At 43.6% G+C, this 16876-nt stretch overlaps 1 protein-coding gene across 1 annotated transcript in view; it reads left to right on the top strand.

Annotated features, from left to right (window-relative positions):
* ctr9 (CTR9 homolog, Paf1/RNA polymerase II complex component) overlaps window positions 1-16302 on the top strand; it is a 104949-nt gene extending 88647 nt beyond the window's left edge. The window contains exons 19-25 of the mRNA XM_073049955.1: window positions 2043-2114; window positions 6613-6748; window positions 10003-10149; window positions 11632-11789; window positions 12748-12850; window positions 14239-14348; window positions 15510-16302. Of these exons, the coding sequence (XP_072906056.1) occupies window positions 2043-2114; window positions 6613-6748; window positions 10003-10149; window positions 11632-11789; window positions 12748-12850; window positions 14239-14348; window positions 15510-15909 (1126 nt within the window). The 3' untranslated portion in view covers window positions 15910-16302. The remainder of the gene's footprint in view (window positions 1-2042; window positions 2115-6612; window positions 6749-10002; window positions 10150-11631; window positions 11790-12747; window positions 12851-14238; window positions 14349-15509) is intronic.
* Window positions 16303-16876: the final 574 nt, after the last annotated feature.

Raw genomic sequence — 16876 nt, 5'->3', positions numbered from 1 at the left:
ATCAAGGCAGCGATGGTATTAGAGGGTACTTACACATTTACTTACTTCTGCCCCAGTAAGGGTGATGGGCTTAAGCCACTGATGGTAGCTTGCCAGAATCCTCTGTCCTGGACCAGTCTTTCATGTTGTCTCCAGGTGTAGCACATCTTCCTGGTGTATCCTTCCTCTTGCAGGAATGAGGTCTTTGTAGCTTCTGTTGGCATTTCTGTAGTTCTGGGTTTTTATGGGATGGGGTTGCTAACCAATGCCCAACCCTCCTTTCGCAGCCAGGCTTGGGACCATTCATGGCAGAGTAGAGGGTATTGTTACAATATATAATGGGACAAGTTGTTTTATGGGAATGATGTAATAGAGAAATGGAGGTCATTTAAAGGTGAAATTTTGAGGGTACAGAATCTTTATGCTCCTGTCAGGTTGAAAGGAAAGGTTAAAAGTTTGAGAGAGCCATGGTTTTCAAGGGATATTGGAAACTTGGTTCGGAAAAAGAGGGAGATCTACAATAAATATAGGCAACATGGAGTAAATGAGGTGCTCAAGGAATATAAAGAATGTAAAAAGAATCTTAAGAAAGAAATTAGAAAAGCAAAGATATGAGGTTGCTTTGGCAAGAAAGGTGAAAATAAATCCGAAGGGTTTCTATAGTTATATTAATAGCAAAAGGATAGTGAGGGATAAAATTGGTCCCTTAGCGAATCAGAGTGGACAGCTATGTGTGGAGCCAAAAGAGATGGGGGAGATTTTGAACAATATCTTTTCTTCGGTATTCACTAAGGGGAAGGATATTGAATTGTGTAAGGTAAGGGAAACAAGTAGGGTAGTTATGGAAACCATGATGATTAAAGAAGAGGAAGTACTGGTGCTTTTAAAGAATATAAAAGTGGGTAAATCTCCAGGTCCTGACAGGATATTCCCTAGGACCTTGAGGGAAGTTAGTGTAGAAATAGCAGGGGCTCTGACAAATATTTCAAATGTCATTAGAAACAGGGAAGTTTCAAAGTTTGCAGAGAGATTTAGGCCAGTTAGAACAGTGGGCTGAAAGATGGCAGATGGAGTTTAATGCTGATAAGTGTGAGGTGCTACATTTTGGTAGAACTAATCAAAATAGGACATATATGGTAAATGGTAGGGCATTGAGGAATGCAGTAGAACAGAGTGATCTAGGAATAATGGTGCATAGTTCCCTGAAGGTGGAATCTCATGTGGATAGGGTGGTGATGAAAGCTTTTGGTATGCTGGCCTTTATAAATCAGAGCATTGAGTATAGGAGTTGGGATGTAATGTTAAAATTGTACAAGGCATTGGTGAGGCCAAATTTGGAGTATTGTGTACAGTTCTGGTCACCGAATTATAGGAAAGATGTCAACAAAATAGAGAGAGTACAGAGATTTACTAGAATGTTACCTGGGTTTTAGCACCTAAATTACAGGGAAAGGTTGAACAAGTTAGATCTTTATTCTTTGGAGCGTAGAAGGTTGAGGGGGGACTTGAAAGAGGTATTTAAAATTATGAGGGGGATAGATAGAGTTGACGTGGATAGGCTTTTTCCATTGACAGTAGGGGAGACTCAAACAAGAGGACATGAGTTGAGAGTTAAGGGGCAAAAGTTTAGGGGTAACAGGAGGGGGAACTTTACTCAGAGAGTGGTAGCTGTGTGGAACGAGCTTCCAGTAGAAGTGGTAGAGGCAGGTTCGATTTTGTCATTTAAAAACATAAAATTGGATAGGTATATGGACAGGAAAGGAATGGAGGATTACGGGCTGAGTGCAGGTAGGTGGGACTAGGTGAGAGTAAATGTTCGGGACGGACTAGAAGGGCTGAGATGGCCTGTTTCTGTGCTGTAATTGTTATATGGTTATAAAGGACATTTGGACAGATACATAGAAGTTTAGAGGGTTTTGCATTCAATGCAGACAATGGGGCCAGCTCAGGGTAGTACCTTTGTCTGTGTGGATGAGTTAGACAGAATGGCCTGATGTGTGCTATACAACTCTAACTCTGCGTTCCTGTCAGAGGTCTAATCTTGCAACTTTTGTCTCTTTCAGATACTTCAAGTATCTCAGTAATGCTGGTGATAAGATGCGATTTGACTTGGCTCAAGCAGCGGCAGAGGCTAGGTATGTGACAGCCTGCAGTTCATCTGTGTTTATCTTCAGCCTGTGGTTATGTCAATTCAGCAGAGTGTACACTGTGGTAATAAAGGGGGCACCTGAGAGCCAATTGTACTTTTGTGACACTGGAACAATAATACTATAAGACCTAGGAGCAGAATTAGGCCTTTCAGCCCATAGCGTCTGCTCTGCCATTCTATCATGGCTGATCCCAGATCCCACTCCATCCCATATCCCTGCCTTCTGGCCATATCCTTTGGTGCTCTGACTGATCAGGAAACTTCCACATTAAATATATCCACAGACTTAGACTCTACCGCAGTCTGTGGCAGAACATTCCACAGAGTCACCACTCTCTGGCTTAAAAAATTCCTCCTTACTTCTGTTCTAATCTCAATTTTGAGATCGTGCCCTCTGTTTCTGGTTACCCCCACCATAGGAAACATCCTCTCCACATCCACCTTATCTAGTCCTTTCAACATTCAGTAGGTTTCAATGACATCACCACCCTCCACCTGCCCCCCAGCATTCTTCTAAGTTCCAGTGAGTACAGGCCCAAAGCTGTCAGACCCGCCTCATATGTTAACCCCTTCATTCCCAGAATCAACCTCATAAACAAAGCTGCTATGCAGGTTGATTCTGTAGTTAAGAAGGCATATGGTGCATTGGCCTTCATCAATCGTGGGATTGAGTTTAGGACCTGGGAGGTAATGTTGCAGCTATATAGGACCCTGGTCAGACCCCACTTGGAGTACTGTGCTTAGTTCTGATCGCCTCACTACAGGAAGGATGTGGAAACCATAGAAAGGGTGCAGAGGAGATTTAAAAGGATGTTGCCTGGATTGGGGAGCATGCCTTATGAGAACAGGTTGAGTGTTCTATGTTCTAACCTCCTCTGGACTCTCCAATGACAACAAATCCTTTCTGAGATACAGGGCCCAAGACTGTTGACAATACTCCAAGTGCAGTCTGACTAGTGTCTTATAAAGCCTCAGCATTATCTCCTCACTTTTATATTCTATTCCCCTTGAAATCAATGCCAACGTTGTATTTGCCTCCTTTACCACTGACTCAACCAGCAGCTGTTCTGATACTGACCCAAGGAACCCCAGTAGTCACTGACAGCCAGCCAATAAAGGCCCCTTTTTTCCCACTGGCTGCCTCCTGCCTGTCAGGCATTCCTCTGTCCATGCCAGTATCCTTCCTGTAACGCCATAGAATTTTATCTTGTTTAGCACCCTCGCCTGTGGCACCTTATCAAACACCTTCTGAAAATCCAAGTAAATGACAGCCACTGCCTCTCCTTTGTCCACCCTGCTTGTTACTTCCACAAAGAACTCTAACAGATTTGTCGGGGAAGATTTCCCTTTATAGAAACCATGCTGTCTTTGACTTATTGTATCATTATTCTCCAAGTACCCCGAAGCCTCGTCCTTAATTATTGACTCCAACACTTTCCCAACCACTGAGGTTAGGTTAACTGGCCTATGATTTCCTTTTTTTTTTGCCTTCTTCCCTTCGTAAAGAGTGGAGTGACATTTGCTAACTTCCAATCCTCTAGGACCATGCCAGAATCAAGTGATTCTTGAAAGATATTGACGAATACATCCATTATCTCTTCAGCAACCTCTCTCAGGACTCTGCAATGTAGTCCATCTGGTCCAGGTGACTTATCCACCTTAAGACCTTTCAGTTTGCCTAGTGCCTTTTCCTTTGAAATAGCAATGGCACTCGCTCTGCTGCATGACACTCACAGACCTCTGGCACACTGCTAGTGTCTTCCACAGTGAAGACCGATGCAAAATACCCATTAAGTTCATCTGCCATTTCATTGGCCCCATTACTAACTCAGCAGCATCATTTTCCAGTGTCCAATATCAACTCTCACCTCCTTTTTACTCTTATTGTGACTGAAAAAACTTAGTATCCTGGTTTATATCATTGACTAGTTTGCCTCATATTTCGTCCTTTCTCTTCTTATGGCTTTTTTAGTTGCCGTTTGTTGGATTTTAAAAGCTTCCCAATCATCCAACTTCCCACTCACTTTTGCTACCTTGGCTGCCCTTTCTTTGGCTTTTATGCTGTCCTTAACTTCCTTGTCAGCCACAGTTGCCTACACCTGCCATTTAAGAACTACTTCTTCCTTCACCTTGTGAATTATTACCAGAAACTTCAGCCAATTCTGCTCTTCCATCATCCCCACCAGTATCCTCCTCCAGTCCACCTGGGCAAGCTCCTCTCTGAAGCCTCTGTAATTCCCTTTATTCCCTTGCGATTCTGACATATGTGACTTGTGCTTCTCCCTCTCAAATTCCAGTGTGAATTCAGATCACTGCCTCCTCAGGGTTCCTTTGCATTAAACTCCCTAATACAATCTCCGTTATTATACAACACCCAAACTAAGACAGCCTTTCCCTTAGTAGGCTCAAGCACAAGCTGCTCTAAAAAGCCATCTCATAGGCATTCAGAAATTTCTCCTCAGCTCTGTTGTGAGGTGGTGTCGTCGGCCTAGGTTCCCCCACTATAGGCCTTTCAATATTTGATAGGTTTCAATGAGGTTCCCCCTCATTCTTATAAACTCCAGCGAGTACAGGCTCAGAACCATCAAACGCTGCCCATACGTTAACCTTTTCATATCTGGAATCATTCTCATGAACCTCCTTTAGACTCTCTCCAGTGCCAGCACATCCCTTCTTAGATAAGGGGCCCAGAACTGCTCAACAAATACTTCTAGTGCAGTCTGATTAGTGCCTTATAAAGCCTCAGCATCACATTCTTGCTTTTATATTCTAGTCCTTCTGAAATGAATGTGAACATTTCATTTGCCTTCCTTAAAACCAAATGCAAGTTAACCTTTAGGAAATCCTGCACAATGTATAGACTCAGAGCTGATAATGACAGCAGCATTCCTTCAAAAGCAAGGGAGAGAAGGAGGTGGGTGGAGGAACAAGCAAGGAGAGGGGTAAGAACAGAGTCATAGAGCAATACAGTACAGAAACAAGCCTTTTGGCCCAACCAGTCCATACTGACCATGGTGTCCGTCCAGCCGGTCCAATTTCCAGCATTTAGCCCATATCCCTCCAAACTCCACCTCCCCATGTCCTTATCCAAGTGATGCCATTGTATCTGCCTCAACCGCTTCCTCTGGCAGCTCGTTCCTTATACTTATCACTGTCTGTCTGGAAAAGGTTATCCTTTCAGGTCCATCTTAAATCTTTCCCCTTAGCCCTAAATCTATGCCCCATAGTTCTGGGCTGCCCTACCCTGGGGAAAAGGCTGTTATCATCCACCTTATCTGCCCCTCCCATAATTTTAAACTCTTCTATAAGGTTGTGTTTCATTTTCCCATGTTAGGAGGGGCAGTGGAGAAGATAGGCAAGACTAGGATTGCCAACAGTCTTGGATGGGATGCCCCATGTGAGTCAAGAGTCATAGAACATAGAAACAGACCCTTCGGCCTATCTAGTCTGTGCCAGATATATTCTCCCATCAACCTTCACCTGGGCTATAGTTCCCCATACTCTCTGTCCACTTCAGATTGCTTAAGATTCAACATTGTTCAATGTCATTTCCTGTAGATGGGAAAATAAGTGTACAGGAAAGCAAAATAGTTGTTACTCTGGATCTGATGCAGCACAAAAAAACACACTAAGATAAAAAATTAAGTAATTTAAAAGAACACAAGAAATATAAATATGTAAGATTGTTATATACATTGATTGTATGTCCATAAAGTGACGCTAGGTATGGAGCTGTCTGTACTTAAGGTCACTCTCAAGGAAATAATGTAGTGGTGGTGGATGATGTGGAGGGTGGGTTAGGGTTCAGCCTTACTGCTTGGGGAAAGTAACTTTTTGAGTCTGGTGGTCCCTGGTGTGAATGCTAGGTAGGCAGACGGTTGATGAGCAGGGTGGGTGGGATGCTTCATGATGTTAGTGTTCCTTTTCTGACACCTTTCTGTGTACATGTCCTTAATGGTGGGAAGGCTGGTGCCAGTTTTGACTTCCCATTGTAGAGCCTTCCTGTCCACTGCAGTGCAGCTTCCGTACCATGCAAAAGGAAAAAATAATGAATAAATAGAAATAAATATCGAAAACAGGACATGAAGAGTCCTTGAAAGTGAGTTCAGAGGTTGTGAGAACAGTTCAGTGATGAGGTGAGTGAAGTTCTCCCCTCTGGTTCAAGAGCCTGATGGTCGAGGGGTAGTCACTGTTCCTGAACCTGGTGATGCGAGTTCTGAGGCTCCTGTACCATCTTCCTGATGGCAGCGGTGAAAGGGGAGTATGACCTGGGTGGTGGGGTCCCGGATGATGGATGTTGCTTTACTGTGACAGCACTCCATATATATGTGCTCAATGTCAGGGAGGTGGAGCCTTTACCCGTGATGGACTGGGCTGTATCAACTACTTTTTCATTCAAGGTTATTGGTGTTTCTATACCAGGCCATGATATACTCAGTCAGTGTATTCTCCACTGCACATCTATAGAAGTTTGTGTGTTGTAGGCAGTGCTCTGATCTGATGAGCCAGGCGCAGTACCATGTAGCTCGTGCACGGAAACAAGACGAGGAGGAACGGGAGCTGCGGTGCAAGCAAGAGCAGCAGAAGGAGATGCTGAGGATGCAGATCGTCAAAGAACAGGTCAGTGATATGCCAGCTGTCCCTGAATGGCAGAGTTGGCACGTGCATACTGGAACATCAGGGAGTTGCCACCCAGTGCCCACGAACAGCACAAGGCTCCTATGATAGGGGATATATTACCATGAGGAGCATAGTCAGGGTAAAAGCACGAAGACTTCTCCCTGGGGAAGTGGGCACAAGGTTAAGATAGGAGGCAAGAGATTTTTTAAAAATCATGCAAAAAGTGGTGCATATTTGGAATGAGCTGCCAGAAATATTGGTTGAGGTGGACATGTTAGCAATATTTAAAGGCTATTTAGATAATTACAGATTAGGTAATTATAGATAGCTACCCCTAGACCGAGTGGATGTGGAGAGGATGTTTCCTCTATTGGGTGAGTCTTTGACCAGAGGGCACAGCCTCAGAATAGAGGGGCATCCATTTAGAATTAATTTGAGGAGGAATTTCTTTAGCCAGAGAGTGGTGAATCTGTGGAATTCATTGCCACAAGTCATTGGGTGTATTTTAAAGCGGAGGTTGATAGGTTCTTGATTAGTCAGGGTGTCAAAGGCTACCAGAAGAAAGCAGGACTGTGGGGTTGCGATAATAAATCAACCATGATGGAATGGCAGAATAGACTTAGTGGGCTGAAAGGCTTAATTCTGCTCCTAAGTCTTGTGTGGAGGAGAGATTTAGATGGCTATGGGCCAAACATGTGGGCTGTTGGTTGTACAGAGCAGAAGACAGCGAGATTGATTTGCAAATCTAAAATTTGCAAATGTTTATTTAGTAGCAGAGTAGTGAAGTTCCCTTAGGTCAAGTTTAATTTTGTATTGTGTATAGCACAGACATTGTGGGCCAGAGGGCCTGTTCCTGTGCTCTACTGTTCATAGTTCTATATTATCCAGGGTGTCCTGTGCCAGGCAAACATCTTGCAATCAACATTCCCACAAGCAATGATTTTCTCGGTGCCATTTTGCTGTGTGCAAGGGGGCTACTGCACTTACGCAGCTGTCACACCAATTCAAAAGCATTTGTTAGTTCCATTATCTGAGCCCTTCATTAATTTAATGTGTTACAGAGCGTAGAACAGTACAACCAAAATGGCTCCACATTAGCGGTCTGCTGGAGTACAAAATTAAACCAAGCCAACTGTTGCTGCATAAGGGAACAGCACAGTACAGACCCTTTGGGCCTCAATGTTGTGCCACCTACATAACCTCCAGTTTTCTTTCATCCATGTGCCATTCTTAAAAGTCTCTTAAATGTCCCTTGATGTATCTGCCGCCACCTCCAGTGATTCATGCACACACAAAACTGTGAAAAAAAAACTTACTTCCAACATCCCTCCATGTTTTCTTCCAATCACCTTAAAAATATGCCCCCTCATACTAGCCGTTTCTGCTTTGGGAGAAAGTCCCTGGCTGTCCACAGTATTTATGCCTTTTCTCATCTTCTATACCTCTTATCAAATCACCTCTTATCCTCCTTTGCACCAAAGGGAAAAGCCCTAGTTCACTCAGACTTTCCTCATGCAACATGTTCTCTAATCCAGGCAGCATCCTGGCAAATCTCCTCAGCACCCTCTCTAAAGCGGTCAAGGCCTTCCTGTAATGAGGCGACCAGAATTGAGCACAGTACTCCAAATGTGGTCTAACCAGAGTGTAATTTTAATTTTGTCTTGTGAAAGGTTAGTATAGATATATGAAACCCCAGAAATCTGGATTTCACCTGGTGATTTGGACGACACCTATGTATTTCAGGAATGGGAAAGACTTAATATCTTATTCTTGCTCAGTCTCTCATGTTGCGCTTATATGAGATGTTGGTGAGGCGGCACTTGGCAAATGGTTTTTAATCCAGATATATAGGAGAGATTACTTTTTGGGAGATCAAACCAGGGTCAAACTTATTCAGTAAATGATAGGGCCCTGAGGAGTATTTGGAAAAGAGGGACCTTGAGCACAGTTTGCTGAAAGCAGTGTCATAGGTAGAGGGGATGATTAAAAGTTAATAGGCACATCATTCAGTGCACTGAGTATAGGAGTCAGCAATTTATGTTGCAGTTACATTGTGAGGCTGTACAATGTGAGTATGGTGTATGATTTTGGTCACCTTCTTATAAGAAAGATGCTGTTAAACTGGCAAGAGTGTAGAAAAAGATTTAGTAGGATGTTGCCTAGACTTGGGGGCCTGAGTTGCAAGGAGAGCTTCTTAGACTAGGACTTTATTTTCTGGAACATTGAAAATTGAGGGGTGACCTGATGTACATATTTAAGATCATGAGGGGCACAGGCAGGATCATAGAATTTTTCCTCAAGGGGGCATAGGTTTAAGATCAAAGATTTTAAAGGGGCATCAGGGCAAGCTTCACACAAAGGTTGGTACGTATTTGGAATGAACTGCCAGAAATAGTGAATGAGATGGCATATTAGCATTCGTTTCAAGAAGACAAGAATATAAAAGCAAGAATGTAATGGTGCAGCCTCTTGTCTAAGAAAGGATGTGCAGATGTTGGAGCAGATTCAAAGGATATTCACGAAAATTATTCCGGGATTGATAGGCTTGTCATATGAAGAGCGTTTGGTGGCTCTGGAACCGTAATCACTCGAATTCAGAGGAATGAGGGGTGACCTCATTGAAACCTATCAAATGTTCAAAGGCCTTGATAGAGTGGATGCAGAGAGGATATTTCCGATGTTGAGAGGGTTAAAGACCAGAGGACACAGCCTCAGGATAGAGGGGTGTCCTTTTAGAATGGAGTTGAGGAAACTCTTTAGCCAGAGTAGTGAATCTGTGCAATTCATTGCCACAGGCAGCTGTGGAGACCAAGTCATTGGACATATTTAAGGCAGAGGTTGATACATTCTAGATTAGTCAAGGCATAAAGGGATATGGGAAGAAGGCAGGAAATTGGGGCCAAGAAGGAAAATTGACAGGATGAAATGGCAGGGCAAACTAGAAGGGTCAAATGGCCTAATCCTACTCCTATATCTTATGTTCTTATCCCCATTGGTTCAAGAACCTGATGGTTGAGGGATAGTAACTGTTCTTGAACCTGGTGATGTAGGACTTCAGACTCCAGTATTAGCAATACTTAAAAGTCATCACGAGGGATAGGAGAGGTTTAGAGGGCTTTGGACACAGGCAGATGGGACTCGTTCAGTGGGCAACACAGTTGACATGCATGAATTGAACTAAAGGCCCTGTTTCCATGCTGTATGACCCTATGACTCTTCTCTTCCCCCCCCCCCCCCCCATAACCCCCAACTAGGAAGATAAGAAGCAAAAGGAGCTGAACGAGCAGCGGAAGTTATTGGAGCAGCGGAGCCAGTTTTTGGAGAAAACTAGGAATCTGCTGGTGTTCAACGAGGATATGGAGACGAAGGAGAAGAAGAAAGGAGGTGGTGGTGGAGGAAAGGTAACGTGAAAGCTCGGACATTCACTGCACTTGGAGCTAAAACACAAACAAACAATTCTGCCCAAGTACTTACTGTACCCATTCTCTCTCTCCACACAAAGACAGCTGCATTATCACACAGAGCTTTGTTAATAATTACCATAACCATTTCTGTCTGTCCTATGAATTCAGATTCAGATTTATTTATCACATGTACATCAAAACATTAAGTGAAATGCAGTGTTTGCGTTAGCAATATTAACACAACCTAAAGGTGTGCTGGGGGCAGTCTGCAAGTGTCACCACACATTCCGATGCTCTCATAACATGCCCACGATGCTTGGCAGAACAACACAGGCAACAACAGCAAACAGAACCCCTTTCCTCCCTCCCACGCACACGGAGAGTCCTCTAACACCAGGAAATCCCCTTTGTTATCATCCCCTGAACTAGCTGATGATGGGACCCCGAAATCTGGGCGCATCTTATGACCAGCCATCATGCCCCCTACTCACGCAGACATCGGACTCCGGGGCCTACTGACCTGGGACAGCCCAACATCAACAGCTATCCTTCATCACCCATCAACGCCACTGGCAAGACTGCCAGTCTCTTGGGTCATGCAGTGTCTATGGGGTGAAATAAATCATCTTCAATGGGGTCAAAGCCCTGCATCAAGATCTTATCCTTACGTTCTGACGATTCCTTTCCCGTCACAGATGCTGCCTGACATTGTTTCTTCCATCATATCCCACCTGTGTTGTATGAATGCAGTTCATAACCATATTTCTCTTCAAAGTTCAAAGTAAATTTATTATCAAAGTATATATACTACCCTGAGATTCATTTTCTTGCAGGCATTTACAGTAAATACAAAGAAACATCAATGAAAGATCAGATACAACAATAACAAACTGCAAATACATACATACATAAATAAATAAATAAGCAAGCAATAAATATCAAGTACATGAGATGAAGAGACCTTGAAAATGAATCCATAGGATGTGGGAATATTCCAGTGATGGGGCAAGTTAAGTTGAAGGAAGTTATCCCCTCTGGCTGAGGAGTAAAAACTGTTCCTGAACCTGGTGGTGTAGATCCTGGGGCTCCTGTACCATGTTTCTGATTGCAACAGTGAGAAGAGTGCATGACCTGGATGGTGGGATCCCTGATGATGGATACTGCTTTCCTGCCGCGGTGTACCATGTAGATGTGCTCAGTGCTTGGGAGGACTTTACCTATGATGAACTGGCTGTATCCACTTTTTGTAGGATTTTCCATTCAAGGGTATTGGTATTTCCGTACTAGGCTGTGATGCAGCCAGTCAGTTTACACTCCACCACATATCTATAGAGGTTTGTCAAAGTTGAGTGCATCTCTGCAGTTGTACATATTTTCATTAAGATGTTTCTTATATCCATTTTAATGTTTTTATTATTTTACAAACCTGGTGCATTTTTGTTCTCTGGTCTGAATATATGTTTTTTCTTTGATAAACAGCGTGCGAAGAAAGGAGAGTTTGACGAATTTGTGAATGATGATTCTGATGAAGATTTGCCTCTGCCCAAGAAGAAGAGGAAGCAGAGAGCAAGTGGTAGTGAACCTGAGGGTGGGGACGAGAACGGTGATCGCAAGCAAAAGAAGAAGAAAAGGAGACGGTATGTAGCAGCAGAAACCTGAGAGTCTGTGCACATTACAAAGAATTAGCCAGCATATAGTATATTTACTGAGAGATCTTGTGTCCAATATTGAACAGAATAAATGAGGATAGCACATTTAATATGATTGACTTGTACCTTAGCATAGTATAAAGATGAACTTTCTTTGTCACATATACATCAAAACATACAGTGAAATGCACCATTTATGTCAAATCTAATCAGGGAGGATTTTGCTGGGCAGCCTCTAAGTGTTACCCTGTTTCCGGCACCAACATAGCATGCCCATAACTTGCTAACTATCTGTCTTTGGACCGTGGAAGGAAACAGGAACACCCAGAGAAAACCCAGACGGTGGTAACAATTGAACCCTGATCTTACAGCTGGTGCATTAACTGCTACATTAGGGATATATTAGGTGGGCACACGGACAATAGAAAAATGGAGGGCTATCTAGGGAAGTGTTAGAATGATCTTAGAGTAGGTTAAAGGGTCAACACAACATTGTGGGCCGAAGGGCCTGTACTGTGCTATAATGTTCTCTGTTCCACAAGAATACTAAAATTGAAAGCTGAGTAAGGGAAAACGTGGAGCAGCCTGGTTGAGGTGACAGGAGTTTATCCCGAGGCTTTGCGTATTTGTTTATTGAGATACAGTGTGGAATTGGTCCTTTCAGCCACGCCGCTGAGCAATCTCAGGACATTTTACAGTGACCAATTAACCTACCAGTCGGTACATCTGTCCTATGGGAGGGAACTGGAGCACCCGGAGGAAACCCACACAGTCGCAGGGAGAATGCACAAACTCCATTCAGAAAGCAGCAGGAATTGAACCTGGATCATCTGTACTGTAAAGGGTTATGCTAACTACTACACTATAGTTATTACATTTCAGCAAGATGGTAATGTAATACTATTTTACTGCACCTTGACCAACCGCTCTCTCCCTCCATCTACAGATCCCAGAAACCTGCTGAAGATGGCAGTGATGATGAGGAACCGGCCTCCCGACCAAAGAAACCACGCCGGCCAAAAACAGTCGAACGCAAAAAGAAAGAGAAGGTTTGTTTCTGTTGCATGGATGTGTAATTGCTAACCCATGGTCCATTCTGTTAAACTGTCAACTTGTTTTCTTCCTTTTCACTTAGATTCAGTGAAAACCTTTTGTTTACACACCATCAAGACCATAAGATGTAGGAGCAGAAGTAGATCATTTGGCCCATCGTATCTGCTCCACCATTTATTAACCGTCTCAACCCACTCTCCTGCCTTCTCCCTGTAACTTTTGACACCCTGACTAATCAAGAACCTATCAAACTCTGCTTTAAATATATCTAATGGCTTGGCCTCCACAGCTGTCTGAGGCAATGAATTCCAGCCTCAGGCTGAAGAAATTTCTCCTCGTCTCTATTCTAAATGGACGTCTCTCTATTCTGAGGCTGTGCCCTCTGGTCCCTCTCCCCCACCATGGGAAACGTCCACTCTATCTCAGCCTTTCAATATTTGATAGCTTTCAATGAAATCCCTCTCTCATTCTTCTAATCTCCAGCATACAGGTCCAGTGCCATCAAGCGCTCCTATTAAGGCAATAACAGGCAAAACGGAGTGTAGAAAATAGTGTTTCTGTTAGAGAGTGCAGTGTATGTAGACAGTTAAGTGTGCAAGGTAGATGGGAAAAACAAGAGTTTATTTTTTAGCATATGAAAGGTCTGTTCAAGAGTCTGATAACAGCAGGATAGAAATTATCAAAATCCTGTAAGGGATTGATTTTATTTTTGAAATTATGACAGGGTGATAGATCAGATCAAGACGGGAACGTTGTTTTTACTGGTAGGTGAGACCAGAACTAGGAGACGGAGCCTAAAGATTCAGGGGAATAGATTTAGGATGGAGATGAGGAGAAACTGCTTTTTCCAAAGAGTAGTGAATCTGTGGAATTCTCTGCCCAAGGAAGCAGTAGGGGCGACCTCATCAAATACTTCAAAGCTCTTGGGTCTTCTGCTGATTTCTTAAATTTAAACAACCTCCCTCAAAAGATAGTTGTCAGGTCAGCTTTTTTGAACTACGCTCTTTAACGATGAGGGACGCAGACGTAGTTGACACTTTTAAACACTAGTTCAAAACTGATTTATTTAACCTTACTTTTAGCTAACATCCCATTGTGCCACTTTGAACTACATCATTTGTATCAAGATTGCTCTGTAGATAAGTTATTACTATTATTAAATGTAGAATTTAAGACTCAGATAGATTTTTGCATCGCAGGGGTAATAGAGGGTTGTGGGGAAAGGCAGGTAGGTGGAGCTGAGTCCACAGCGAGATCTGCCAGGTTCTTATTGAAGGGTGGAGTAGGTTCAACCAGCCGGATGGCTGACTCCTCCTAGTTCTACATGGCTTATTTAACTGAGATATTGTGTGATGGATTACGTGAGGTTTTTTCTTCCCTGTAGCTCAAACCTGAACGACTCCCGCCTTCCATGAAGGGTAAAATCAAGTCGAAAGCCATCATTTCATCCAGTGATGATTCTTCTGATGAGGGGACACTGAAGATAGCAGAAGGGTAAGCCGCATCTCTAACTCAGTGTTCATTGTCTGTCATATCCAACTATGACAGGAAACCTGCGTAGGAGACTTTATTAAGTGGGAAAGCCATTGCACTGGGGCAGTTCCACTCTCTCGACCTCAGAAGCCCAGATCCATTGGTATGAGTCGTCATCACTAGCTGGGGACTTCCCTGGTTGCAGTGGATGACCATGACTTCTGTGCCTCGTCATGCCTTTCGCTTTCCACCAAGTGTGGCAGAACCGCTTTTCCTGACTGATGGATCTCACTGTAGATCTCATCCATCCAGTATGCTGGAGCTGACTTCAAATGCTAGGACAGGGATGTTCCTATCTCACAAGGGTAGGAGGCCGCTTGCTCTCCTCATTTGATTTAGCCCATCTATCAAAGCGGTGTACTGGAGTGTGGCTGATGTCATATGCATACGGCTGCTTGAAGCCACAGTGAGAGCTGAATGTTCGGTGGGATCTAAAGGTGAGTGAGAAGCCCCAGAATGGACACGACAAGCCCCTTCACCTTTACCTCTCACTGGGCACCCCACATACCCTGTAACTCAGTAATGCATACCTTTCAGGTTATAGCTCGGGTCTATGTGCATCAGTATTTGTAGCTTTAATAAATTGTATTCAGGGAGAGAGCAGGGGTGAGGGAGCAACAACTGTAGGATTCATATGGGAAGGATTTCATTATTTCTGATACCGGGTTTTGATTACCTGGGTTAAGGAGAGCCCAGGTTTAACATTACTGGCAGATGTTGTGAAATTTGTTGTTTTGTAGCTGCAGTACAACGAAATACCTAATAATAAAATATTCATTACAATAAGTGTGTATATATATATATGTATATAAAAAGAATTAAATAAGTAGTGCAAAAAAAGAGAAGAATACAGAGATAGTGTCCATGGGTTCACTGTCCATTCAGAAATCTGATGGTGGAGGGGAAGAAGCTGTCCCTGAAATGTTGAGTGTGTCTTCAGGCTCCTGTCTCTCCTCCCTGATGGTAGCAATGAGAGGAGAGTCTTGGGGGTAAGTGTAAATGGGCAAAGATGAACTGAATTCAGCATGAATACAGGCCTGACAGTGGGAGAGGAGGTGGAACATGCAGTCAGTGTGTGCATGAGCAGAGCTGCAGCATAACCCACCCGATTCACTCTTCCAGGAACGCTCGTGACAGCGGCTCAGATGAGGACCAGGCGGCCGACACCCGCAGAAAGCGGCTGGTGTCTGACAGCGAGTCGGAGGACGGACGAAACCAGGAGAGGTCAGAAAATGAGGGGGGCAGTAGCCCAGGCTCAAGGAGCGAGCGGTCAGCTGCTGGCTCTGACAGCGAACCATCGGCAAGTGGGCAGGCAGCATCCGACCATTCGGGCAGCTCGGGAGAGGAAGATCACGGTGAGTCTCGCCCCACCTCACGAGCCTCCAACGACTCTGGCCGGCAAGATTCTTATGAGGAAGGGTCAGTCCAGGGGTTGCCTGCTGAATCAGACCAGGAATCCAATCAGGGAGATGGTCGCCATACGTCCGTGTCACCGTCACAATCAGACGATGACAGTGACTGAGTCAGGCTCATTCTGAAATGTGGACTCAGTTTGTTCTGGATGAATGTTGAAGCTTAGAAAAGAAATGGTTTACTTTATAAAAAGCTGTGAAGCCTGCCTTTCTTGACCTTGAGCGAGGACTGTGCTGTAAACTCAGCAAGCTGTTTGTTGCTGTGTTTCGTATTTAAGATAACACAGGGCTTAATGGCAGTCACCTGCTGTCACTGTCATAAAATGCTCGGAGAATCAGGCAAGCTGCTACCAGCTAGTTTGTGAAATAAAGAGCAAATATTTTAGAGATGGGAACTATAGAGATGCAAAAATGTGACCTATGATTTTTTTTTTGGGAAAATTCTTGTAAACGAAGAGAAACTTACACTGTTTGTTTAATAAATGTTTCATCTAAAAAGAAAAGTGTCTGTGGAATGAGTTGGGTTGTTTTGTATTCAAAAGTAGAAGTCAGTGTATGTGTGCAATGATTCAAACTGAACTGTATAAATACAGCCATCCTGTTCCCAACATAAAAAAAGTTCAAAATTCAAAGTAAAGTTATTATCACACTACATAAATAAATGTCACCACATCCAACCCTGAGATTCACTTTCTTGCAAGCATTCACAGTAAGTACAAAGAAACAAAAAACAACAGTTTATCAAGAACATGAGATGAGTAGACCTTGAAAATGAGTCCATAAGTTGTGGGAACAGTTCAGTATTGGGGTGAGTGAAGTTATTCCCTCTGGATCAAGACTCTGATGGTTGAGGGGTAGTAACCGTTCCTGAACCTGGTGATATGAGTCATGAGGCTCCTGTACCTTCTTCCTGATGGCTGCAGTGAGAAGAGAGCATAACCTTGGATGGTGGGGGTCCTTGATGGATGCTGCTTTCCTGTGACACTGCTCTGGCAGACTATGCAGTATCCTAGACTACTTCATATAGGATTTTGTGATAAAATGCCTTGTTGGAAGAGTTTATACAAAACTCTTTAA

The sequence above is a fragment of the Hemitrygon akajei genome, chromosome 6, assembly GCF_048418815.1.
Source record: "Hemitrygon akajei chromosome 6, sHemAka1.3, whole genome shotgun sequence".
Lineage (NCBI taxonomy): Eukaryota > Metazoa > Chordata > Chondrichthyes > Myliobatiformes > Dasyatidae > Hemitrygon > Hemitrygon akajei.
This window is presented reverse-complemented; position numbering and strand designations above follow the sequence as displayed.